Raw genomic sequence first — 25898 nt, forward strand, 5'->3', positions numbered from 1 at the left:
TGTTGTTGTTGGGGTTTTTTGTTAGCTGGTGGATGTTAGTATGCCAACCTGTAACCCATCTAAGGTTTGGGTTTAGGCTCAGTTAACATCCACTCTGTTTCATAGACCCCCCCCCACACACACACACACACACTTTTTTTCTTTGAAAGTTGACATCTTTAAAGTTCTGAAGAAGTGCTACATCTTCCTTTTATAGATGGTCTGTGGCTGACTGACGAGCAAGAAAGAAAAAAAGATCAAGTGAGTTTTTATTTTAACAAGTTTTTTTTTTAATTGTTATTTGGAAATGCGTCGTCATGCAGTCTTCAAGTTATTTGGCAGCGTGAGTCAGTCTAGTTCCCTAAAAAACTGAAGTCATGTATAACCACATCCAGTCCATATGCTGTTTACATGACGTAAAACAGCCAGTGTTGGTCCACCTGACTCAGAGATCTTTACAAAGTAACCCAGACTGCTCTGATGATTTGACCTGTGAAACATAAATGTTATTTCAAAACAGTCTTTCCATTTAGAACAACAAAGTTGATACTGGCTCACTTTGATGAAAGACTTTTTGGTGAAAGGTTTTTTAATTTTGTAGGATGAAAAATATGTAAGTGCATGTGAGCCTGTTCAAAAAAATCTATGTGGTTTATGGATGCATGCCAACAACAACCTAGAGATGATCACTGAAAAAGCACTTTAGCTTCTCTTTATGGTTACTGTTTACTCAGCAAGAAACTTTGGGAAAGTCAAATCAATATCAAAATTCTAGATTATGCGTCCCACGTTGTTCCACACAAACAGTCTTTGTCCTACATTTGTTTGTTGGGATCTGGTCACCTGAGTTCTGACTTTCTGAATATCCTGACATATTCCTCATATGTCAGGTCATAATCCACATCAGGAAGCTCTTGTTAGAATATCTCTGAGGTGTATCTGTGACTCTGCAGCAGCCTGAAAATCCAAGAAGAAAGTTGAGTAACTGGGCAGCGATAGATCGAGCAGTCCACCTAAGCATAGTTTTAGAGAAGACCAGCATTAGTGTTCCCTCTACTACATGGACACAAAAAGTGAACAAAGCTGGAATTCTTGGAATTCTCTGACATGTGGTCATAACACATCATAATCCAAGCATCTCATATGTGTGGGTCATCTGTGACGTTCTCCCCAACTTGGAGAAGGTCGATGTCCACGCTGAGAGCGCCTTTCTCCCCTCCTCCTCTCACACTGTTTAGCGCCCTCCCTTCCAGGCTTATCCAGATCTGTCAAATACAGATCTTCAGATACTCCCTCCAACTCTCCCTTTTTTGTCTTCTTCACTTCTCCTGATATCTCCATACATCTGGAAAAACAGCTCCATGTCTCTCTGCAGTTTGGTGTTTCGGCGGTCGGCGTCTGCTTTGGCTTGCGCCATCTTACGAATCTTGATTTCAGCAACACTTTGGCTGCGCTTCTGCTGCTCCAGGCTGGCCCGCAGGACTGCAACCTGCCTCTCAAGGACGTCATTGCAGCGCTCCAACCTGCAGAGACACCATAAAACATGTGGTGAAGGCTTTAAGCAAACACTAGTGGCATGCCACAACATCAGTTTTAATTATTATATAGGATCATTTATGCTGATTCTGTTAAAAGGGAGTTTTTCCTTCCCACTGTCGACAAGTGCTTTCTCATAGGTGGTTGTCTGATTGTTGTGATTTCTATTATTGTAGGCTCTTCACCTTAAAGTGCTTTGAGGCAATATGATTTGGCACTATATAGATAAACTGAATTGAATACACTGAAGGTATTGGTGTCTCACCTCTGTATCCGGGTCTGGTACTCAGACTTCTGCTGGGCCATCCTTTGCCGCAGCTCTGCCAGGAGTGAGTGGGTGTCCCTGGGTTGTAGATGATCTTCAGCCCCCTGGAGATCAGGAGAACCCGAGGGAAGGAAGACATCTGAGCTGCCTGTACTAAGAGGGCTGCCACTGCGTACTGAACCCGAGGCTGGAGAGTTTGGGTGGTGGATGTGGTCGTCACTGTTTTCATCATCATCCTCGTTGCTACCTTCTTGATCGTCTTTGTCACTGTTTTCCTTCTCTGCTTCCTGATTTGAAGGCAACCCTCCATTTCTGACTGGACTAACTACACCGACATCATCACTGCTTTCATCCAATGGTAAAACCTCACAGGAAGACCATGAAGAGGAATCCCTCGTGTGCTCCACTTCTTCAAGCTCTGCCTCATCTTTACCAGTTCCAATATGGCCTCCGGAAGAGTTCATTTTCAAATGTCTATCAGTGACCTCCATCATCGGTGGGTGTAGAGACACTCTGCTCAGATTGTCATAGGCGGAAGGGGTGCTCTCCTCCTGACCCTCACTGCTGCCCCCACTGGCTGTTTCTGGCACTGCACCCTCTTCCTCAGCACCAGCAGAGCTCCAGAAAGCAGAGCTGGCCTCTCCTGGGCCTGGCCAAACTTTGGTCCAGCCCATGAGCTCTGGTCTGGGCTTAGAATTTTCTGGCACCTGGAAGCTGGTTTCAGAGGCTTGAACATTTGCAGTGGGTGCTATTTGGTGAGCGTTATGCTGGTGACAGTCGACGTTATGTCTATCAGAGTGGTGCTGTATGGGCTGACTGGAGGAGGGCGTGGGGTAGAAACAGTTCCCTGGGTGGGAAGAGGTGTAGCGATGTCCGAGATGTCTTTTCGGACCGGAAGACAAGTCTGATTTGGCAGCAGCTGAGAAGGCACAGCTAGACAACAACAACAAAAAGTTAGAATTTGAAGTTGAGGCACATTCTTGCAGCTGAAATCATTTTACTTGCAAACTTTGCAAGGTTTAATGACATCAGCTGACAATAAATGAATGCAAGTAAAGATGTGAAAGAAGAAGAAGAATAGGTTGTTGGGATAGACACAAAAACTGGGGATGATTATGTGGGATCCATCTCTTGCACAGCAAGTATGTGAGCAAGGCTTAGATAGAAGAGAAAGTCTGGAGGAAAACTGAAGAGGACAGGTACCTATGGCAAGCAGGTGAGGTGTGGGTGAAGCCACGCATTCTCATTCCCAAGACATCACAAGTTGATACTTGGTTAGAAACCCGGTCTCATCATATATTAATTATATTTAATTTTACTTATTTAGCACCAAATCACAACAACAGCCACCTCAAGATGCTTTATATTGTATAAAGCATCTGTGTGTATTAGTGTGTGTGTGTGTGTGTGTGTGTGAGTGTCTTTCCTCCTCCCTGGCCTATGTGTTGTAGCTGCTCCCTAGATCTCTACTGTATTTGTCATTAAAATTTGTGTCTATCGAAATATTACTAATCCTTACATTAAGACCTATTTGTAAATTTCCATAATATTTCATGCAGTTTGTGAGTACTGACCCAGAGCACCCAGAGACAGTGTACGTTTTGAGTTGTGAGGTTTCCACATTGCGATTGTTAGCTGATGGTGAAGTTGTTGAGCAGGTCCGTTTTACCTGGAGCTCTCTGCGTCTGCAGCAGCCTGTCCTGTCTCCCTGAAACGCTCCGCTATGAGAGGCAAAGACAGCTGGCGAGGGCAGGGCAACGGGTGGAGATGAGGCTGCTTCAGAGCACTTGGAGATCCATGTGAACTTCTAGATGGGCGGGCGTAGATGGGTGGAGGAACTTTTGCAAACAGAGACTCGTGTTCTCTGATCAGCTCTAACATTAACACCTGAACCAGCGCTGCACCTAGAGCACAGACAGATATTCTCATTAGACCTCGCTGCTTGTGTTCACAACCTTAATCAGATGACCACTATTGTATCGGGCTAGTCGGGTGTGTATGCTGCTCAGTATGTTCTAATATTAACTTAAGGAAGAAATAGGCACTGGCTGCAGCACAAGGAGCAGAATAGCATCACAGCTAAGCAAACAGGGACATGGAGTCATGCAGCTGACTAACTAATTTGTGAATTACACTTGTAAACGATGACATGATCTAAAAAATTTAAAACCTTGGGATACCGTACGTATTAAAATTAATATTAAGATTCTTTATTTGTCATTATAGAAAGATACAGTTGGATTTCTTTTGGTGACTATCAACCAACGACAACTGATTAAAGTGGCTTAAAAAACTCACATACACATTTTATGATGGCAACATACAGAAAAACGTCACCTCTGTAAAATTGTTAAATCGAGCTTTCTGGCTCTTTCTGGTGTTTTGAAAGTGAGTTGTCAGTCACAAAGAAGACACGCCCTAAAGCTTACCCTGCTTTATCATCCATCTAACTCTAAATATGGGACCATAACTCTTAAAAATGAGCTTCATGCTGTACTTCAATTTAGTGACTAGTGAAAAACTGATCTTCAGGTTGATCAGCGAGGTCATAACCATGAGATGAGTAGTAGAGTCCCCCCCTTGTGGCCAATAGTAATCATGACGGTTTATGGCATTTCTGCATTAACTTCTCTTTTCAAACTTGGAGGCTGTGTCTGCCTTTAAAATAAAATCTACACATGGCACAAGTGTTCATGTCCTGTTTACCTCCCACAATGCTTTGTGGGTCTTCAGCTTTGGCTCGGAGGATGTTTGGTCCAAACACGGTGGCCAAATTCTGGACGCCCATCTTGTTGGTGCAGGAGTAACTGTGGACCTCATTCAGAAACCTGCAAAAACACACACACACATTTCCAGTACCCATGACAAGACTAACCAAAAAACACTCATTCAGTTTTACTACTATTCTCTAAAATAGAGTGCATGTGTATGTGTGTGTGTGTGTGGGGGGGGGGGTGTCTTACTGGCAGATAAAGTTGAGCAGGTTGAAGTTTGCAACTGGTAACTCATGAAGAAGAATTCTTAACTCCCTCAAACCCTGAGAGAAGAAGGAGAGCAATGCATCAAGGTGAGATGTTAAACCACTGAAGGCCAAATTAAGAGTGCAGATTTCCAGGGGTGAAGCTGCTTTTAATCAGACAAATTGCTTGATGGTGCAGTGTGCAGTTACCAGTGTGCGGTCACTTGACAGCTTTTGGCCACAGAGCAGGAAGTCCTGGTAGTGGCTGTAAGGAACCAGCGGTTCAGGCAGCTGTCTGAGGTAGAGCTTCAGCAGTGATGCCACCGTGTGGACGTCTGTGTTACTGCAGATAAAACGCTTTATAAGAGAGCAGATCAGAAGAAAAGCAAAGGGAACACGCAGAGAGGAACTTTACCTATCGAAGGATGGCCTCTCTCCTGAATCGAAAGCCTCCTGCAGCTCTTTGACTAAACTGGCCCGTCCAGGCTGGCGAAACAAGCCCACTTCATGCAGGCCTCGCTCTCGAATGAAGGTCACGCATTGCTCCACCACCAGAGGAACCAAACGCACCCCATAACGTCGTTCATACAGCACCGTTTCCTCCAGGCGCTGACCAAAGACCCCTGCAAGAGGAAAAGATTTACTGAGTGCTCTCTCTGAAGAGTCTTCAAACCATAAACAATAATAAGACTTTACAGTGTTAGGTAAGACTTGTAGGTGACCTTGCACATCACATAGCTCTAGTCGCATAGAGTCACATTATAAAGAGGTCTTGCTTTAGCCATTCTTCATTTAACCCCTTCATGCTCACTACTGCTGCATTTTACATGGGGCCAGCCCAGATTACACATGTACAAACCACTTCCTGGAAACATCGCAACAACAACAGCAATATCAACTGTTCCTTTGTAGTAAGGAAACATTTAAACAATAGATTCTTACACTTCAGTTAATATCTTTCATATTAGTCTTTAGTAAAATTTGGCAACACGAGCAAGAGGAGGCAGGGATGCATGCATGAACTGTATATGGGATGCTTACAGCGCCAAAGTGTTGTGTTTATATAACAATACATGTAATAATCTTCTCACATCTTAATCCTTAATCTCAAAAACCCTTCATATTATATAGAACAAAACCAAAATAAAGCAGGATATTTTTAAGCCGTGTACCAGTGAAGAATGAGAAATAAAGCCAATGAATACATGTACCTGTGAAAGGGATCCAGACTCCCTTGTTAAGGCTCTTCAGCCACTCGTCACCCTGACCGGCGCTGTTGGATAAAAAGAAATAGGAGCCTGGGCTGGCCAACACATCTCTGTTACCTACAAACACACAAACGTGGAGATTTTAAGGAGCTTACTCAGGTCAAGTCTGGACTTGTTATAATAAATCCAGATATTATTACCTATCCTCATAGTACTTTTATGACACATCTGATCATAATTTAAAAAACAACTTTATTGCACTTCTCTTATGCTGTTTAATGATTATCACTTGTAAAAGCAGAATAATGGTGTGACGTCTGCATTTCAGTCACAGTGTTTACAGTTTCATTCACAGATGCTGCAGCCTCACTTTCACTTCTCTCTCTGCGCGCATTTCTTCTTTTTGTTCTTCCGCTCGTCTCTGAGATGTGGAAGTGGAAGGGTAGGTCAAATCACAACTGGCTGGAAGCTCACTAAACAAAATGGCTTACTGTTGCTGACTGAGTGGGTGGGTAAAACACACAATTAGGCCGGATACATATTGGTCAGATTTTGAGCAGAGAGAACGCGAACAAGGTAGTGATTGAATCAGAATAAATATTTCAAGTAATTTTGCAGCGGACCCAGAGACATGAACCATAATGTTGCTCTGCCAGCAGTTTGGTCTGGATGGGTCATTAGTGACTAACTGTTGTGATATTGGGTTCGTGTCATTTTATTTGAAAGTGTTCTGTTTTATTCTGTTATCGTTCATCATGATCGTTTGCCCCTCCTCATTAGTTTCAGCTGGGTTTAGGCTTTCACACCTGTGCCCAGTTAGTCATTGGTCTCCTCAGTGTATTTACATTTATAGTTATAATGATGATCACGATTTTGTTTTGAGGAAATTCTATATTTTCTAACGTGGCATTGTTGTATTTTTAGAATAGTAGTCCTGTGTAAACTGGACTTCAGCAAAGCAGCACTGTGCACTGTTGTATCTCTCTCTCTCTCTCTCTCTGTGTATATATATATATATATATATACCGCAGTGTCACATCCTTTCAAATATGCATTAACCTTCTGATATAACCAGCATCAGGACACAGAGACATCTCCTCACTTTAATCACTGACTCTTGACACTTTCCTCTCTCCTCTCTTCCTTTCATGCTCCACTGTCTGTACTCCTCAAAGTCACATGAAATCCACTAAAACACATACACCCACACATCGACACCTCTGATAGGAGTCTGAAGACCCTGACTCAGCATTTAACAAGTGTCACTCAAGGGCAACACACACTAACTCACACAGCTGGAGTTTGGGAGGGATTAGTGAGTAATATACTCATGGTGTATGTGTGAGTGTGTGTTGGTGTGTCTTACCTTTGTGGCCCGTACTGTCGTGCTTCCAGGACTTGAAGCAGCTGAGTCCCATGCTGCAGCACTCCTGCTTTGATTGTAGATGCGAAGCACAAACTTCACACGGCAATGAGGAATTTTTTTGAAGACTAGTAACTGAATGTGAGCATTTTTGAGAGTGCAGTTGCATAAAAATGAAACAAACAAACAAACAAACAAAACCAGATACTTCTAATTTTGCTGTCGTTGCACTTACGCTTCCTCCTCCTATCAGCACCCAGTTTCATCTAGAAGTATTTCAGTCTGGTTTTGAACATCTTGGTAGCTCAAAAGGAGTTGGAAAAACCTTTAAAGGGGGTATTTCTGGATGGACGTGGACCATGACATACACAATCTTGGAAATGTCCTTGGGGGAAGGTAAACTTTAGATTCTTGGTGGATAATACTGCTTAAAGAGAAGTTCTGGTAGAAATATTTTTAATATGAAATTCCAGATGGAAAACTGGCCCAGCAGGAAGCTTTCTTGGGATGACTTCAAGAGTTTCAGAGAATTTAAGCAAATAGATCAGTTCAGATTTTTTTCTTTCTTGTGTGTCTTCTTGTTTTCCTCTTCTATTACTACCCAGTTTTAGTTAGTAGAGTAGTTTTGAACTTCTTGGCACGCCATAAAGAGTTCATACTTGTTCAAAAAAGACTTCAGAAACAGACATTGTTGATGGAAAAAGACAACAAAACACATGTTGTTGTATAGACTTTGGTCTTTTTTTAGTGAAAACTCTTGCAGAGATGCATTTGATGAAGAATAAACCTCAATTTCTTGATGAATACTGTATCAAATGTACATAAAAAGTAAGTGATCCTGATAGTGACAGAAGCTTAATACTATATGTCATTTGGAGAACTGTTTTTTACAAAGAGCTTCCTTCTTAAATGTAAAGATAATCACACATTTCTTAAAAAGAAGTCCAAGTGGATATCAAACCTTAAATATAGGATCCAAATGATTCAGTTCCTCTTGAAGATGATTTCTTGGTGGATATTGTAACGTTAAATGCCTTAAAAGAAAGTTTAAACCAAAGCATGAGATCCAGAGGGATATTAAACTCCTGGAAACCTCAACTTGGCCTTGATTGACAAAAATTTCGACAAAGAATCTTGTAAAGCTGCTGTTCCTATCTGTAAACAGACATGTGTCTGAAGCAGAGCTTTCTTGTAGATGAGGGGTGTGAGATCTTAAATTCAAATGGAATAATATCTCATGGTTACAGAGCCTCTTTCGATACAAGATTTCAGCTTTGCGATTTGCTGGACAAACACATTATGGGAGGTTCTTGGAAGATGTCTGTTCTTCTTTAAAGTTGTCATGTTAAATGAGATTTCTAGTGGATACTACTGGACATTAAGCAAAGGGAAGTTCCAGTATGCTGCACTCTTTCCCACCTCTGCAAGCAGACAGCTCATCTCTCATGCTCTTCTTAAAATAGTTTTCCCTTCTTCCTTTGAAAATCTTCACTGGGCTTGCGGATCTTGTGTTGATTTTAGGTTGTGACTACCTAAACAAAAAACAATCAAAATTTTTGACAACTAATAATTTTCAGCCATCTCTGCTCTGTGAACACAAATAATCAGCCGGTTTCTTAATAATGAGAAGATAATTGGAGTGTACGAGGAAAAGATGCATAGCAAGCAAGCACAACCTTCCAAATGTTCCAAGTTGCCTGTTGATGAAGCTTCTTCAAATAGCTGTTTTCTCCTGGCAGAACTTCTGTTACATGTCAGCCATTAACCCAGCAGATTTCTCTATATCCAGAACCCAAGACGTCCAGTCTTCATTTTTCCTTTTCCTCAGACAGCCATGAACTCATCACTACCTCCAGGAGTGAAACGTCTCACTTTACTTCCTGTATCTCATGATGACTATTAACGGATCAGCATGATTTCCACCCGTCTTTCCCTTTGCATTTTTTTTTTAATTTTATATTTTCTTTCAGGTTAAAAAAGTAAAACCATTTATCCCCCTCCCCATTTTCAGTCCCTCCTACCAGAGAATCAAACTACTCCATCCTCTATCTGGAAAGACACAATCTTAATACTTATTCCTGCATCTCGTCTCCCTCTTCACGTCCTTTGCTTTATCTGCTTGTTATCTTGCAGTCTTGCTCCAGTTACAGTCTACACATCTTAATGTCCACGTCATTGCCAGCCCTTTCCTTCTTCTTCCTCCTCTCCATTCCTTTCTATCTGTATCTCTCGTTGTCCCTCCCTTTGTCCCCATCCAGCTTGTCCTTCTGTCTCATTCCCACTATCCCCCCTCTCTCTCTCTCTGTCTCTCTCTCTCTGTCTCTTAATTTCCCAGCAGTCTGTATGCCCCCACTTGCCCCCCTCCCCATTTACCTCATCAATAACCATAGTCTCTGTGTGTGCGTGAAGGCTGTGCATTAGGAAAATTGGTTCACTGCGACGCAGTGCTGTTTTACCAAAGTAATCACAGCTGATGGTGAGAGAGAGAGAGACAGAGAGACAGAGAAATGGAGAGAGAGAGATGATCTGGCTCAAATTCTGCTGCTGCTGAAGTATGGCCTGCTGCAGAGAGTGTGCACACACACACACACACACACACACACACACTGGTACCATGATTCAAGCGGACATTAAAGTAAGAGAGGCTGGCCGGTCCAGTCAACTTTTGAACTCCATTATAGTATGAGGAGCCTCTCTCGCAATACAGTCCAATTCAATAAGCTTCACTGGCCTGATGTAGAATATAATGTACAGTGTAGTCCTGGAGCCTTTTTTAAATACAAGGAATCAAATAAACGGTTGTCCTGCCTACAGGTTAATACATCAAAAGAATGTGGACGTGAACTTTACAGTCAAGCTTGACTCCACAAGAACAAAAAAAAAAAAGGAGTGGTCGATTTTGAAGGGGGCTGAACAGCCACAGGTATATAGGGGCCCTCTTGTGGTCTTATGAATGACCGCATGTAAACCATCCAACATTTGGACAGATCTAATGTTACACAGAATCTGTATGAGAGTGTATCAGCTGTAGGGGCAGGGGCTCCTGTAGTTGAAATGATGCTTTAGTGATGTGTAGGTGGACCAGTTTATTTTATTTCAGGTGTTTACCCTAACATAGTTTTCAGGCAAACTTTGACTTGTTTTAACATTTGACGGCACTAAAATACCTTAAGTGTCGTTCTTTTATCCTGAAATTTGATGATTTTTCCTAAAAGTATCCAAAATATGAATAAAATCTTTACTTTTCCCTGGGCTGTTCCAGGTCTAATTTGATCTATATCTATTCAGATGGATTTTAGATCCACTAATGTGCTGCCATTTCGGTGAGCGTGGGAAACGTGTAAGTCCCATACATGCAAGCTTTCCTAACACTGCATTAAATGTACAGACTAGTTTGCAACAAGCAAACTAATATTGATAACTGTACTTACGAGGACTGTCTTTATAATACAACAGTGAAGACAGTGTCTAATGATTGTAGTGGTTATATAATAAAAGAGAACAGTTCCAGAAAGTTCTTCCCTTTTCGCATTTAATAAAATACTTTAAAGTCATTATGGCAGTTATTTTTTCATGTCTTAGGTAAAATGATGTGTGAAAATACACATTTATCACTGAAAATAAGAGTTGTAAATCCTAAAAAACACGCTCTCCCTGCTCTTGGAAACATTAATTAGACTTTAACAATTGTTTACTGATGTCAGACGAGTTATTTTTACATTCTAAATCAATCTATGATTCAAAATTACTTATTATGATTGGCCTGGATCACAACTGACCTGAACTAGATTCATGAAAATATGAAGAGTATACAAAGGTTAATGGCATTATAAAATTGATCTGTAAATGGTTCTAGATGCAGTCTAGTAAGATTGATGTCCCCAACCTAAAAGCAACCATAATGTTAACATGTTCAGATGCTGCTAGATAAGGCAGTCGAGCAATACCTATTTGAAAAGCCAAACAATCTCCAACATCCATTGCGCCTAAAGCTTTTTAGCCCTGTTGAATCACTTCCTCACTTTTTCTGAGACAACAGGCAGCCTTAAGTAAGCAAAATAAAAAACAAAAAACAAAATAACAAACACAAAATTCCCAGTTTGCGACACACAGTTGTATCCGTGTCTGTCTGCTCGTGCTGTACTGTAAGTCTGCTGGTTTGTGTGACTGATTGACTATATTCTAATCACAGCTGAGAGCTTTCACATCTGTCTGTCAATACATCTGGCAGTGAAAAGGACACTCTTCATTAGAAAGTGGTGTGTGTGTGTGTGTGTGTGTGCGCTCTCCACTAAATTAAATGTGTCACGTCCTCACTATGACTGCATGTCTGTAATGAATCACATGCATGGAAATATTGCTAACCAGGAGCTCGTTGTCTTCTTTTTCTGAAAAAAAAAAGAAGATCTCCTTAGTCCAGCAACCCCTAATCACACACACTTATCAATCACGTAACGTGTCCAGTGGGTTGGTACTATAAAGCATACAGACTATTTATATACTGGTCTCTTGTTAAATTTTGTAAATGAAAACTGTTCATGTTATTCAGGAAATATGTTAAATTATCTACTGAGGACTTTATGTTTTAAAGAATTGAATTGACATTTCAGAACTTGTTGTTCTGTAAAGGAAATTCCTAAAAAACTGACCAATAAAAGCACTATAATTGCTTCATAAGGAATGAAAAACTTAAATAAAGTTTAAAGCTTGATTATTGGGTAAAAAGAGAAGAATATACATTTTTTTTCTGTATCATTAACTAATATTTCTGTTCTGTTTATATTACCATTTACAGGCACTTCTTTTCACTGTAACTCATTAAATGCACTTCTTTATATCCTTAAACATATATTTCTATACAATTACAACCTAATACACCACTTGTGCAAAATTTCGTAAATTAAAACCCTTTAAATTAGTCTGTGCTTAGTACACAGTAACATTGGTGCAATTAATGTTAAATATTCTTTTATTCTCCTCAAATCAAAAACTATACTAAAATGTAATGACAGCACCCAGCGCGTCATTAAATGACCAAACACCTAATAAATAGACAAAATAACTCACAAACTTTCAAATTTGAGCATTTTTATTTTTTCTTGAAATCAGTTTGCCAAAATGTAAACGTGTTTATATACATTCATTCATTCAAGTGGCTCCAAAGTGTTTTCTTCAAACAGGACACCTGACTAACAAAAAATGTAATATTTAACGATATATTTACATTTAATAATATCCAGAGTTCCTTTAAGTTAGAATCACTGCCCTGTGGTTGTTTTGCCTCAGCCAAACAGTTATGGTGTGGTTTACATCCATGTCTGTCCACGCATGATACAGTAAACACATATAGTCAGTTATAGCCACTCACTTTTGATTACTGAATTGCATTTATTTCATCAACAAAGTGAATTCAATTCACATTTGTGTGAACATTTGTCCTAGATTAACTCTTTGGGGTCTTTACCTTACAATATAACGAACTTTGGTGTCGCATCAACAGTCAACAAATCTTGACTCAGAGTCTATTTAAAGAAGTTTAAAGTTTACAGCCGAACACCTATATCTATGATCGGATTTTCAAACGCTATCTTTAACAACGAGAGAGTAAATTATCAGGAAACAAATACATATTAAAACACAATGGGAAATAAAACATCTAAGCGTAATCCAGAAAATGTCAGGAGTGAGTCACAGCAAATGACATGAGGCCAGTCTTAGACGAATTGCTAACAATGTTACACAGGAGCAGTGGCAGCAGTTTCTATCAGGTCACGCAGATTACGCCACCACAGAAAAGATTTGTAATTTTGTAGAGAACTCCATGGACATGTGCTCGCAGTCAACAGGTGTAGAACTGACGTTTTGCCAGTACACCCCCGTCGCTAACAGAAAAACAGTGGTCCCAAAAGAAACAGAGACAGCTCCTGAACGTGACTCTAGGTTCAAGAAAAAATGCAAAAAACTATATGCATGCTTGTGTATGTGCGGCATGCTGACTCCGAATACAGATGACTCTGACATGGAAGAACCAACCCGTGTGCCAGCTGTTATTTCACAGGAACAAATGGTTAAACCCTGAACACAAGTTTCATTTTCAAATCATCACAGCAGAAAAAAATGGATAATTTCATAATTAATGCCTATAATATTCATAGCAATAAGGTCAGGAATACTCAAATTCAATTCATGAATAACAATCAGTTAACACTCCCATTGTCTTAGCAGTAACAGATATCAATAACCTTGAATCGTATCAAAAAAAGCAAAATACAGATTTCAGTGAAAATCTGTATGGAAGAACTGGTGGTAAAAAAATCAGGCAGCCAAACTATCAAAGAGACCAAACTGCATACATTGGTTTTTCTCATTTGTAGCCTGAGTGTAGCCACTTGTCTCATGGTCGCCTCCGGTGTTGCCTTTCAGTTTTCCCTTCTGTCTGTGGACGTAGCTCCTTCAGCTCGTTTCAGGCTCTGAACTGGCACACCTGTCCCCATTCGAGTACTCATCAGCTGCAGTGTATATACACCGCAATCCTGTCATTCACTGATTGCTCTGTCGCACAATGCAGTTAAAAGTCAAGGCCAATAGTTTTAGCGTTTGTTCTCAAGTTCAGTTTACTCGAGCTACTAACGCAGCTTTCCTGTGCCTCAGATTTTCCGTGTGTGCCAGGTGAAACCTCTTATTCCAGGTCAAGAAGCCTTCCTTTCCTCTCTCCATCTGTTCCTCAGGAATGACTTCTGACGCTCACTTTTTCCATGAGATCATTTTCAATAAGCTCTTTAGGTCAGCCTCCGGTGATGTTCTTGTCTCAGAATTTGAAGAATGCCAGTTGTTAAAGGTGCGGATATCTTTACTTTGAATGTTTTGAAAAGAAATCTAAGTAGTGGTGAGTGTGAAACAGTATCAAAGTGATGAATCTGTGCCCTTTCATGTCCTCTTACCTAATTAAATACATTTTTATCAAGTTTCATAAATCTTATCTTAAACTGTGAATCAAATAAACAAGACTGATTTAAATATATTTTGGACTACAATATTTAAGTATACATTGTGTTAAGTGTAAATAAAGCTGCTTTTAAGTAAACCTGTATGTGTAAAAGTAGCAGCTGCAGCAACTGCCAGGTTGACTTTTTTTTTAAAGGAATTTCAACATTTCTTTCACAGGAGGTAATAAAATGCAGCTGATCTGGACAAATCCAGCGTTGACGTCATTGCAGAAACCCTGAATATTTGCAGCTAATTGAAAACACCACATTTAGACCATATTTAGAGGAGTATTTGTGCTGTTCTCAAATTTAGTTGTAAAACTTAAGATATTTTAACACCCAAACATAATTTTTAACTACTAATGTTTAAGCAGCTCAGTTGTTTTTCCTTCATTTGATTATTTACGCTGTTAATTTCTTTTTGACCCAGGATGAGCAACACTAAAGGATTTATTTAAATTAGCGCATTTATGAACAGTCATGTGTGAAGGAGTGAAAAAAGGTGATCCTTCTGTGATCCCTCTGAATCAACTATGGGCCTAGAAATGAACTCTGAGCGACACCATATGCAAGAACTGTGACGGGTTTGGGTTTTTAAAAGGTTAAGAGGTTTAAATCAGACCAGAGATTCTAAGATTCAGAGATGACTGAATATCACACTCACACTTTAGTGTAGAGCTATGTAGGCTGTAAACTAAATTCAATCTGATACAGCAGAACAAACCTGTTAGCAACTAATTTAGCAGTGATATTGACAATATAATAACATTAGGTCTAGGCTTTTTGGCAACTCTAAGTAGGTTTTTGTATTAAACCAGTGGTATTATTCCACAGTTTGATTTTGGATGCATGTCATCCCCTTCTGTCCTTCATCTATGATAATTTGTCAAATGAACCAAAAACAAACTCTTTACTCATAAAGCATCCCAAGAAGAATGAATAACCAGTTTTCATTTTTCTGGGTTTTTCAGCACATACAAACAAAAGTTAAGTGTTCAAGAGAAAACTTTAACCTCAGAAAATAGTAGTTATCAAACATAAATCTGGTTCTATGCTTACATGTCAACATGTTTTGTTGTTATTTGCTGTATTTAGACTTTATTATTATTATTATTATTTGTTATGTTATATTAGCTTTGCAACATTCAATTTAAAGATCGGAAAATAAAAGATACTGCTCTAAAACAGTATCAGTGAGTAATAGCTTACTTTTTGTGGATCCAAGCCTTAATGTGGCACTGTGTTTACATGGACCCACAGTTGTGTATGATTTGCTGGTGGATCGTGTGCCCCGTGTCATTCATAGAGTACATCACCTAATGTCCTGCATCATCCTGTATCCACAGTTTCAGACACAGTACACAATGTTTTCTCCTGAAGGATGAAAGAGGAGCCTTTACGGGGTGAGGCCAGGGGTCGAGGCAGGAGCAGCCCCCGTGTCCTTTTTCATTACAGCTGGCAGAGGATTTTACTGCCTTGAAGTACACTGGAATGTCCATGGCTTGGTTTACTGAAGGACATAATATTTTATTGCACCACGGACGCCATTTTTCCCTTTCCTTCTTTGGCAGCTATGCCATGTGGCAACAAGTGGTTGTGTTGCTATGGGGGGGCGTGGAATAGTGGCCCGAGGAAGCTAAAGAAGAGGACGATAAGTTGCTCAAACAGACCTGCAAGAGCCCAAAAAGCAGATAGAAGAGAAGCAGAAGACACCACAGCTTCAATTCCAAATACAGGCAAGCAGATAGATCACTATCACTAAACACTGCAAAATCTGTAACCAGTTAACTGTTTCACAAATTATTACAAATGTTATGTTTTTAAAATAGTTTATTATTGACCTCAAACAATGAGGTATGGTTCTTATTATAGTACATATATTTTTATATTTTATTTTTATTTTTATTTTAATATTTTTTTTTAAATGATTACTTTTATTGCTAAATGAGTTTGTACATGCAAGGAATTTTTCTTGTTGCTTTAGTGACACACATCCAGTGAGGGTGTGGGGTGGAAAAAAAAGCATTGAAAAAGATTTACAATATAAAAACAACTTTTAAAATACAATGCAAGTAGAAAATATGAACCGTGCAACAAATGTTTAAAATAAAAATTATGAGTTCATCACTGTGAAAGGATAAATGAACAGAAAAAAACATCAATATAACTTACAGAGTTGGATGCAGTGGTTTTATGTTTAACTTGGAATAACTGAAGCAGTACATTAGTACTTAGCACCCAGGTAAGATGTGATTCTTTACAGTTACATTGGAATTTGAACTTGTTTACATGTAGTTATTCCTGAACTCTTCCGAAGTAACTCTGCATGAGTCGCAGTTAAAAATAATCCTTTTGTATCTTATACTGGGCATGAAATGGTTTATCCTTTTACCCCCTTTAAGATAAGCCAGCTTCATTCTGATTGGATGCTCTTCGTAAACAACTGGTTTGAAGGGGGGTGGGGTTTCTGTGCTCACAGAGCCAATAATAATAATAATAATATAAATACTACTACTACTACTGATGATGATGATGATGATGATGATAATAATAATATAATAATAATAATAATAATCAGTCTGAAAGGAGCATTTAGAGCCAATGTAAGTCTGAGCTTTTTTCATTATTTGAAGCTTAGTTCACGTTTAATATAAACATCCCCCATTGTGGCAATACTCTATATGACAGACAATAATAAGCTAACCTGCCAGCCAACCAGAATTTTTATTTACTTTTTTCATAGCCATGGTGTTGTGACATTTAATTTTGCTGCTTTATTTAACCCGTGGTGTGAAAAGACAGAATCTCGTTCTGTCCTGCAGTATTCTTAGCATGTTGCACGCATGGACTGTACACAGCAGCAGTGTGTTAGCAGACATAGTGCTGATTGTTGGAGCTCTGTGGTCTGGACAGCTTTCAGAGCTCAGTTAGAGCTGTTGTTAGATTTCATCTAAGTGTATTTTCAGCTGTATCAGATGACCTGTTAAACTACAACTGATAGGTCTAAATAATCCCCTCCAATTAAAGCAGTCACTCACCTATCTCAACCATCCAGGTTGAACTTTATCCTATTACGTAATACAGAAAAAGGGTACAAAGGAATAGAACTTAAAGGAACACAATAAAAGTCAACTTTAGCAACTTCGGCTGTTTCAGCAGTTGTCCAGAAAGAATTATATGGTAATTTTCAAATGACAAAGACTCTTGAGGTTATGAAATTGTTATTAGAAATAAAGAAGAAAGCAGGCTGATGTCACAAAGCAGCCCTCTGCAGAGATCTGGAGCTCTTAAATCTTCAGACTGCTGACTGCCCTCTGATTTATATCCAGTCAACAGCTGTTTCTTTTAATCATTCCTGAAGGAAGTAGCTTCCCTTTTACTTACAGTAACAAGGTACCATAACTCTGACCTGGTTTTAATCCAAACAACGTTTCCTTTCCCCAGTTTGCATTTACAGAGCACAGCACAAGAACACTTCAAGATAATAACTTAAAAACAAAAAAGCTTTTTATTTTGCCATTGTGTTTTGTTAGGAAGTTATTGTGTTTCAAGAAGTGTTATTTGCACCTCATAACCCAACGGTGTTGTCAATCTGGGGCCTCCATGGTTGACCTCCTAACATCAGTCAGGTGTTAACCATATTCGGTCAGGGTTAAGTTATTGCCCACATTTTTTAACATCAAAATGTGCGCAATATAATTTTAAATTGTCTTCTAGCTTAAAAAATGTGGCATATGGCTAAAACAAGACCCACCCTGTCAGCACATCCAATCAGGAACACCTCGTACTTTGTTCTAGATTTAAAATTTAGGCAGTGAATTTTGTTTGGAGCAGTAAGAGAAGATTTTCTTCTAAGAAGATTTTGTTTTTCAGGTCCAAAAATAGTTAATAGTTAAATTAGTTTTGTTAGAGAAAATAAGCAATTGGGTAATAATCAAATCATTGCCTAGCCAAAAATAATCAATCCCTATACAGATGACTACAGGCACAAATGACTGGTATTGCCTTTATCTAAACCAGCATGTTTTAAATAGATCATGTCTTGGTGGCTGCACTTTTACTGGGCCCTGTCCTTCAGCTGTATTGGTTCCTTATTCTGCCCATCAGTAATTAGGGTGGCATACTCTGTGCTCCTGGCAGTGGCTGGTGAGTGAGTGTTGGATAATCTTAAGTGAGTGACAACGGTCCTACATGTTGTCAGCGAGAGTGAGCCATCCTCACTGCTGATTTACAGTTGATCGGAGACAGCCGAGCCAGATGGGCACAGAGAGACAGATCTATGTCTCAGGAGGGAGGAAGAGACCCCTGCAAAGGAACAACTAACAGCCCTTCAAGAGCAAAACTCCTCAACGTCTCATACGCGAAACCAAAATGCAGTTATTTCACGGCGCGTTTCAAAAATACACTGCAGTAGTTTTGAACTATATCAGAAGTTTCACTTATTCTGAGTGACTGAATAAGTTTGGGGCTTCTACTACTCTTACTTGACTAAGAAATTGCATATTTTGACGAGCATGAAGGATTTGTTTTACAGTTTATGTGTTAGTCTTTCTAGGTTAAGGTTTAAACAGCTGTTCACAATCTCCCATGAACCATTATGCTATCATGCTACCTACACATCCCTAACTTCACCTTCTGCACAGAACATCATAACTTAGGCTTTTCTAAAAGGTCAGTGATAAAGAACTGAAACCCTTGAGACTGTGTGCTATACCTCTTGTTCTTTAAAGTAAAGAATATGAGCTATAGCACGGAGAGCAATTATATTATTCCAAAAAACAACAACAAGAAGAGTTTCTCCACTTCACTCTTAAGAGTCAAATTTCTCATTCAGGTGCAGCAACAGTAAATTATAATTTACCAGCACAGAAAAAGATGTTGTCTGTGTTATATTATACTCATGGAATGCATTTTTAATGTTGTTTGCTACTTTGGCGATGTAAAGGTTAATCCAGTTTCATGAACAAAGTAATCTATTCAAGTACCAGAGATTTTTGTTTTTTTAATAAAAGCTACATGGCTCAAGTTTCTTCTGCTGCCGTTAGTCATTTTACATACATAAAAACAGCTCATAAAATTATAGAGGTTTAATATAGATATGCATATAAAACATATATATTACATGAGTGCAAGATTGATTTCACTGCCTCGTGGGAATTTGTACTGGCCTTGTGTAAGAGTAAAAGATCCTTATCTTAAAATGCTGCTAATGTGGCAGTAAAGAATTTATATATATGTATCCACAGAGAGGGAGGCCCACATAATGTTTGTACCTGTTTGTTTGGCACCTGTCATTCCTAAATTCTAGTACGATAACACTGCCTCACTCGTGTGTGTAAAGTTTAAGGTAAAAGTGTGGTGATTCACTCCTTAGTCTCTGAAGCTAAATGTGAAATGTCCTTTTTGCTTTGTAAAGCTTTCACAAAGCCTGTTTTGAATATAAAGTTCTTCTTCTTACCTTTGCAGACACTACCAGAGTGAGGAGAAGAGGCCTGAGTCAGGTAGAGTGTTGACAACAGTACAATGGGCAGAAAGGACGACAACTCTGAGTACTGGAGAGGTAACATTATTTCCTCTTAGGTTCTGGCCTTTAATAATATCTGTTACTGTGATCCTCATACAGGTTAATTCATGTCTGTGTTTCCTGAAACTGTTTTGAAGTCTTTCTCTCTCTCTCCTTTGGTAGATGGCGATGACTCCAAACCTGATTTACAAACGGACTCAAAGACTGGAAGTTTCAATCAGTGCATCCACCGCACCACCTCAGAAACTCATAACTTGGTAGGATAATCTTCTTTCTGCTGAGTCCCCCTAAGTTTGCCTGAGGGTTTTTTTTTGTTTACCTTATTTTACATTATATACAGTGCATTACATTACATTATTTGTTGCTAATTCAGATGAAAAATAACAGGTGTGAATGAGTAACCCGTCAAAACTATGAGTATCATCTAATGTGGCAACAGCAGGATCTTGTGTAACATGATTACCCCAAATAATCCACTCTTATTCAGTGGATGAAATAGGATCTCTATATAAAATATATTTTTGTAGTTGAACTTTTGTCTTATTTTGGATGGGAACACATCCCAGAACATTGGCAATTAAATTGCTGTTTGGAAAATTTTAGCTTGCTAGTCATTTCTTATATAATCTAGTGGGCTCTCGACACTTCTATGGCTTTATCTTAATATATAAAAAATGACAGAACTGAGTCTTTTATGATTTTAAACTATCGCATTATTGGAATTAAATTCTATGAAAAAATGGACATTTTTCAAATTGACACTCTGTTTTTCTTTTTCGCTTTCTTATCCATTTATCTGACTCAAACACAACCAACACTCAGGCTGATGACACTGCTGGCAGCGCCAATGATGATGAAGTGGAGGAGGGTCAGAGGGGAAAGAGCTGTGAGGATGATGAAGAGGGCCACCTGGCCTATCACATCGGCCTCGTAATGAAAGAAAGATGTACTCATCACATTTTTCCCCCCTTTCCCCTTATCCTTTTTTTTTCTTCTAAAAGGGCAACTGACACCAGAATAACAACTCTAGAAATAGTTTTCTGTTACTGTGATCACTGGTACAGAGGAACTGGCTTATTATTTAATTCAATTCCCCTTTTGTACAATAAATGCGCTAATCTCAGGATGCTAGACCTTTCACTTTTTAATTTGCTGGAATGCATTACTGAAAATTAACCAAATGGTTTGTGAGTAAGCTTAAACTAAACCTCATGTAATTTTATGCCATAGTTTGGAAGCACCTCACAATCGTCTGGCTGTAGAAGAATGAAAGGAAAGCGACTAGTTGACTTTTCAAATGTGTTTGTGACAAGTCAGAAGCTGCAATAAGTTTTAGAGTGTTTTAAAAGTGCTCTGCTCTGGACTGCACTGGTGATCCAAATAAATATCTGTCTGTCCTTCACAGATGAAGTTGTCTCTGCACTGGGAGAAGGAGCATTTGGAAAAGTAGTGAAGTGTATAGACAGAGAGAAGTAAGCAAGCATGCTGAAAAATCCTTACAATTAATGGGTATTTCTAGTTTTTTTGTTTTCAACATTCAGAGGTCCACATCAGCTTTAAACCTCATATACACCTCCGCATGTTGTCTGTGTGTCTGTTCAACAGAGATGAGCATGTAGCTGTGAAGATAGTGAGGAACATTGAGTGTTTCTGTGAAGTAGCGAGGTCTGAGATCGCCGTGCTGGAGGAAATCAACCGCCTGGATGATGATAACAGATTGTAAGTGTAGCTTACATGAAATCCAGGGGGTTACATTTTTTCCTGACAGCACTCAGTTAAATCTTTTTTCTTCTTGTTTAACTGATGGGCTGCAGGAAAGAATAGCTGGGTTTTTGCTGTTTGCATTGATTTCTCATTCTAATCTCCAGCGATTGCTTTATTAAAATGATTTATCGTGTCTTCTGACAGTGCCTGCGTGAGGATGCTGGACTGGTTCGAGCATGAAGGACACGTCTGCATCGTGTTCGAGCTGCTCGGCCTCAGTATCTTTGAGTTTCTCCGACAGAATGAGTTCCTGCCGTTCAGCGTGGAGCAGATTAGACGCATGGCCTTCCAGATCTTCAAAGCTGTGTGCTGTGAGTCGGGTGTTTGCTTCTGCGAGACTGGATGTCATAGGTGACTGTTCACATTGGCAATCTTGGGACTGAAACATCTCTTAGTTTATATAGATTGTTTTATTGTTTTGGGGGGGGGTTAAACCATTTTAGGAGAGAAATCAAAAACACTAATGTAGTGTAACAAAGCGTAACCCTGTTAGCTTGTCTGCCGTTTTGATAAACAGTAGCTGACAAACACGCAAAATTACTATTAAAAAAAAAAGTTGTTTTTTTGCATTCCACAGGGACAGTCGAACACTGTTGCTCAGTTTAAAAAATGGTTGATTTCATGCACAATTGTATTGTGTATTTTTGTGTGTTTTACAGTTCTGCACCGTAACAAACTGACCCACACAGACCTGAAGCCAGAGAACATCCTGTTTGTGCGCTCTGACTATGACCTGGAGTATAATGAGGACCTGGTAAGAGTGCAATATCACGTCATGGTTTTATTTTAAGGTTTGCTATGTGATGAAGGATGTTTACTGGAGAGTGTGCGTGTGTGTTCCTCTTTATGTGAGGAGTGTGAGGAAAAGAGGCTGAGGAGTCTTGATTTGAAGGTTGTGGACTTTGGCAATACCACATTTGACCACGAACCCCATGAATCCCTGGTTTCAACGCGTTACTACCGAGCTCCAGAAGTCATACTTGGTACACAAACAACTCACACATGCACACACACTCTTACATGAACACTGAGAGAATTAAGCTCAGTTATCTACGTTCTTTTGTATGTGTGTTTGTGCTCAGGTCTGGGCTGGAACCAGTCATGTGACGTTTGGAGTCTGGGCTGTGTTATTATGGAGTTTTACCTAGGACGTGCACTCTTCCCGGTACACACACACACACTCACACACACACACACACACAGACACACACGCACACACACAGACACACACAGACACACACGCACACACAGTAGTATAACTGCTGGTTTTGTTTCAGACCCATGACAGTAAAGAACATCTGGCCATGATGGAGAAAGTCCTCGGACCGATCCCCCCACATCTGCTCAAACAGACCAGGTAGCTACACACATAGCTACACACACAGACACACAGACACACACACACACACACACACACACACACACACACACACACACACACATATATGTGTGAATCAGTTGTTCTTGTATTTTGATGTCAAAGACAAATGAAATCAAGAAGCTGGAGGACTGTGGTTGTTGAAAAGTCATACTTACAACTTACAAGAGAAAAGACAGAACTACTAACATGAGAGCGAATAGAGAAGAGGAACAAATGATAACTAAGGACATTTGAGAACATGGCATGAAACCATGACTAGACAAAAGGGCTCACAGAGCAGTCTAATTATGCATTGCCCCTACAAAGATCCTTCCCAAAGGGTTTTCTGCACCATTCTCAGGGTCTCATAGGTCATTCGTACCCATGGAGGCTGCATAAAAGCATCCATAATTGGGTCCCAGTTAAGTGCAGGAGTGCCTTAACTGGCACTCCTGCACTCAGCCTGCACTGCATACTGAAAGAGCACTTCATTACATACATCTGAACACTGAGGTGAATACTCTGAATGAAACTTTTCACCTGAATATAGCACAAAGTTCAACTGAATGTCCCCATAGTCTGCAAATGAATGCATATTTGCACCCACAGATGCAGATGATGAGAGAGACACTTTCAGTGAAATCCAAAAGAAATCATATTAAACATGGCAGAAATGCTGCATTACATTTGTGCAAACAGACACTGTGCATGTGCCAATGAACAACACTTATATGCAGCATTTTTCTAAAGAACTGTCCAAGGAACTGTGCACAAAGAACAAAAAATATATAAAATAATACTTTGGTTAAAAACATTGTGCATCTGAGGGAAAACAAAATATAGACGTAAGGGTCTCCAAATGGTGATATAGTGCTTATCCATGATCTCTTTTGTGAATATGCTCTCCTCAGCTCCAGGTGTAATTTGAAGTAAAGTGTGTTGTGTGTGTTGACAGAGTGTTTTTGTCTGCAACTGAATATAAACACTGTGCATGTAATCTGTGTAGGAAGAAGCATTATGTGCACAGCGAGTGTCTGAACTGGGACGATGAATACATCAGGAAACACTGTCGACCTCTCAAGGTACCCAGCACTCACATCAACCAATCAGCTTCAGCTGTGAGCTGGACTGGTAGCTGTAGGAAATCTGATTATTTCTGTCTCTCAGCTGTACATGCAGATGCAGAACGAGGAGGAGAGGCAGTTGTTCGATCTGCTCAGCTGCATGTTGGAATATGACGTCTCCAGACGGATCACCCTGGAGGAGGCACTGTGGCACCCGTTCTTCAGCCCACTGAGGACGTAGAAGCAGCAGCAGTGCAGCTAGCTAATGCATGCCTACACACAAGCACATACACACACACATGCACACATGTTTTCATATCTTAGTGAAGACCAGTGTTGGTCAAGTTACTTGAAAAATGTAATTAGTTACTCATTACTGATTACTTCTTCCAAAAAGTAATCCTGTTAGTTTACTGATTACTTTTTTTCAAAAGTAATTATTTACTTAGTTACTTTTTAAAACATGATACACAACCTGAATAGGTAATAAAGCAATAGACCTTTCAACCCAATTCTATTTTTTATGCACAATCCATTAAATAAAATTGAATTAAACGGAAAGCCTCTTTCTAAAAATTGTTTTATTAGTTTTAATCTTTTAACTTTATGCACATTGCATTAAGCAAAAATTAAATTATATGCCACTGTCTTTTTAAAGCTTAAAGTAATGTCAGTATGTCCATGCTTTAAACGCTGCATGGTCTTACTCTGTCCCGCACTCCATATTATCCATTGTTGATCTGCACATGTCTGTTGCTGCCACGGATGTCGCACGCTTGTACATCATTATCATGAGACACTCTAACAAACCAAATCACGACAGTTTAGTAATGCAGTAATGCAGCGTGCTTACGGGAAAGTAACAGTAATCTCATTACTTTTTTGCAATAGTAATGCCTTACTTTACTCGTTACTTTAAAAAAGTAATCGGATTACAGTAATGCGTTACTGCCCATCTCTGGTGAGGACATCTCATTGGCATAATGCTTTCCCTAGCCTTACCATCAAATATGAATACCATACTATAACCCGTAGCCTAAACCTAACCATGACCTCATCGTAACCCTGACACTAAAACCACAGTTTGAGCCTCAAAAATGCCTTCAAACCTGTGTGAATAGGCACACACACACGCACACACACACACACTCACACATATACACACAGATACAAAGACGCACTAAACATCTACCTCAGGCTCTAACTAAAGAGTGCAGATTATTTGATTGCTTGGTTTTTAATTCTGAATTGAATTTTCAGCTGTATTTATAGATTCAAAGTGCATTCCTGTTTGAAATAATCCCACTATGATGCTATAATCCGCACAGTGCTTGATTCCATGTTTTTGATTATTTTTTTTGTCAGCTGTTTGTAATAAATATTTCAGATTTGGTGTGTCTGAAATTTATTCTGTCCCTAAGTGCTTATCCCATTCAGAGTTGCAGGAATGGGTGGAGAATATCTGTGTAAACCCTGGACAGTTCCCCAGTATAGAATTGCTGTTTTATATGATTAATTAGTATTCTTTTTGTAAAAGTACTTTCTGCTGATGTAAAATCATGTTAATGTCTAAAGAAAAAAACAACACAAAATGTTGTTTTTCCAGAGTTTTTCAGATGCAAACTTGCATACTACAATGTGTATGCACACTGAAAGGATTGCATTTTCGCAACAAGTTCATCCTCAAAACATAAAAAAATAAAGTCATCGAGCTATAATAACTTGGTCATAATGTCTAAACAAAAAAGGAAGAATGTGGAGATTCCTATTTCATGAAGAAGTTCATGTTTGGGTGTGTAAATACGTAACACGATAAATTCACATTTGAAAAACACACTCAGTGTGTAAAGAACAAAGACTTAAAAAAGTGGGACTTTTATGTGTTTTGAA

The 25898-nt window shown here is 39.3% G+C and overlaps 2 protein-coding genes across 3 annotated transcripts; one reads left to right on the top strand and one right to left on the bottom strand.

Moving 5' to 3' along the window:
• Window positions 1-250: 250 nt before the first annotated feature.
• On the bottom strand, window positions 251-7681 carry LOC102079468 (rho GTPase-activating protein 24). Of its 2 annotated transcripts, XM_025910790.1 has the most exons (10): window positions 7546-7681; window positions 7314-7445; window positions 5951-6064; window positions 5155-5362; window positions 4950-5082; window positions 4744-4817; window positions 4487-4608; window positions 3450-3684; window positions 1781-2713; window positions 251-1502 (listed from the first exon to the last, which is right to left on the bottom strand). In XM_025910790.1, exons 1-10 carry the CDS (start codon window positions 7574-7576, stop codon window positions 1262-1264), a joined length of 2223 nt encoding a protein of 740 aa, XP_025766575.1. In that variant the 5' UTR covers window positions 7577-7681; the 3' UTR covers window positions 251-1261. The 2 variants fall into 2 exon arrangements, with proteins under 2 accessions (XP_025766575.1, XP_005458286.2); XM_005458229.4 differs by lacking the exon at window positions 7546-7681 and having other exon boundaries at window positions 7314-7515.
• Window positions 7629-24348, top strand: LOC100703371 (dual specificity protein kinase CLK1-like). The gene is made up of 14 exons (XM_005458228.3): window positions 7629-7706; window positions 15643-16032; window positions 19763-19856; window positions 19983-20077; window positions 20643-20766; window positions 21226-21292; window positions 21426-21539; window positions 21729-21895; window positions 22244-22338; window positions 22438-22567; window positions 22667-22749; window positions 22862-22941; window positions 23951-24026; window positions 24112-24348. Exons 3-14 carry the CDS (start codon window positions 19820-19822, stop codon window positions 24247-24249), a joined length of 1206 nt encoding a protein of 401 aa, XP_005458285.1. The 5' UTR covers window positions 7629-7706; window positions 15643-16032; window positions 19763-19819; the 3' UTR covers window positions 24250-24348.
• The last annotated feature ends 1550 nt before the right edge of the window (window positions 24349-25898 follow it).

The sequence above is a fragment of the Oreochromis niloticus genome, linkage group LG10 (assembly GCF_001858045.2).
Source record: "Oreochromis niloticus isolate F11D_XX linkage group LG10, O_niloticus_UMD_NMBU, whole genome shotgun sequence".
Classification (NCBI taxonomy): domain Eukaryota; kingdom Metazoa; phylum Chordata; class Actinopteri; order Cichliformes; family Cichlidae; genus Oreochromis; species Oreochromis niloticus.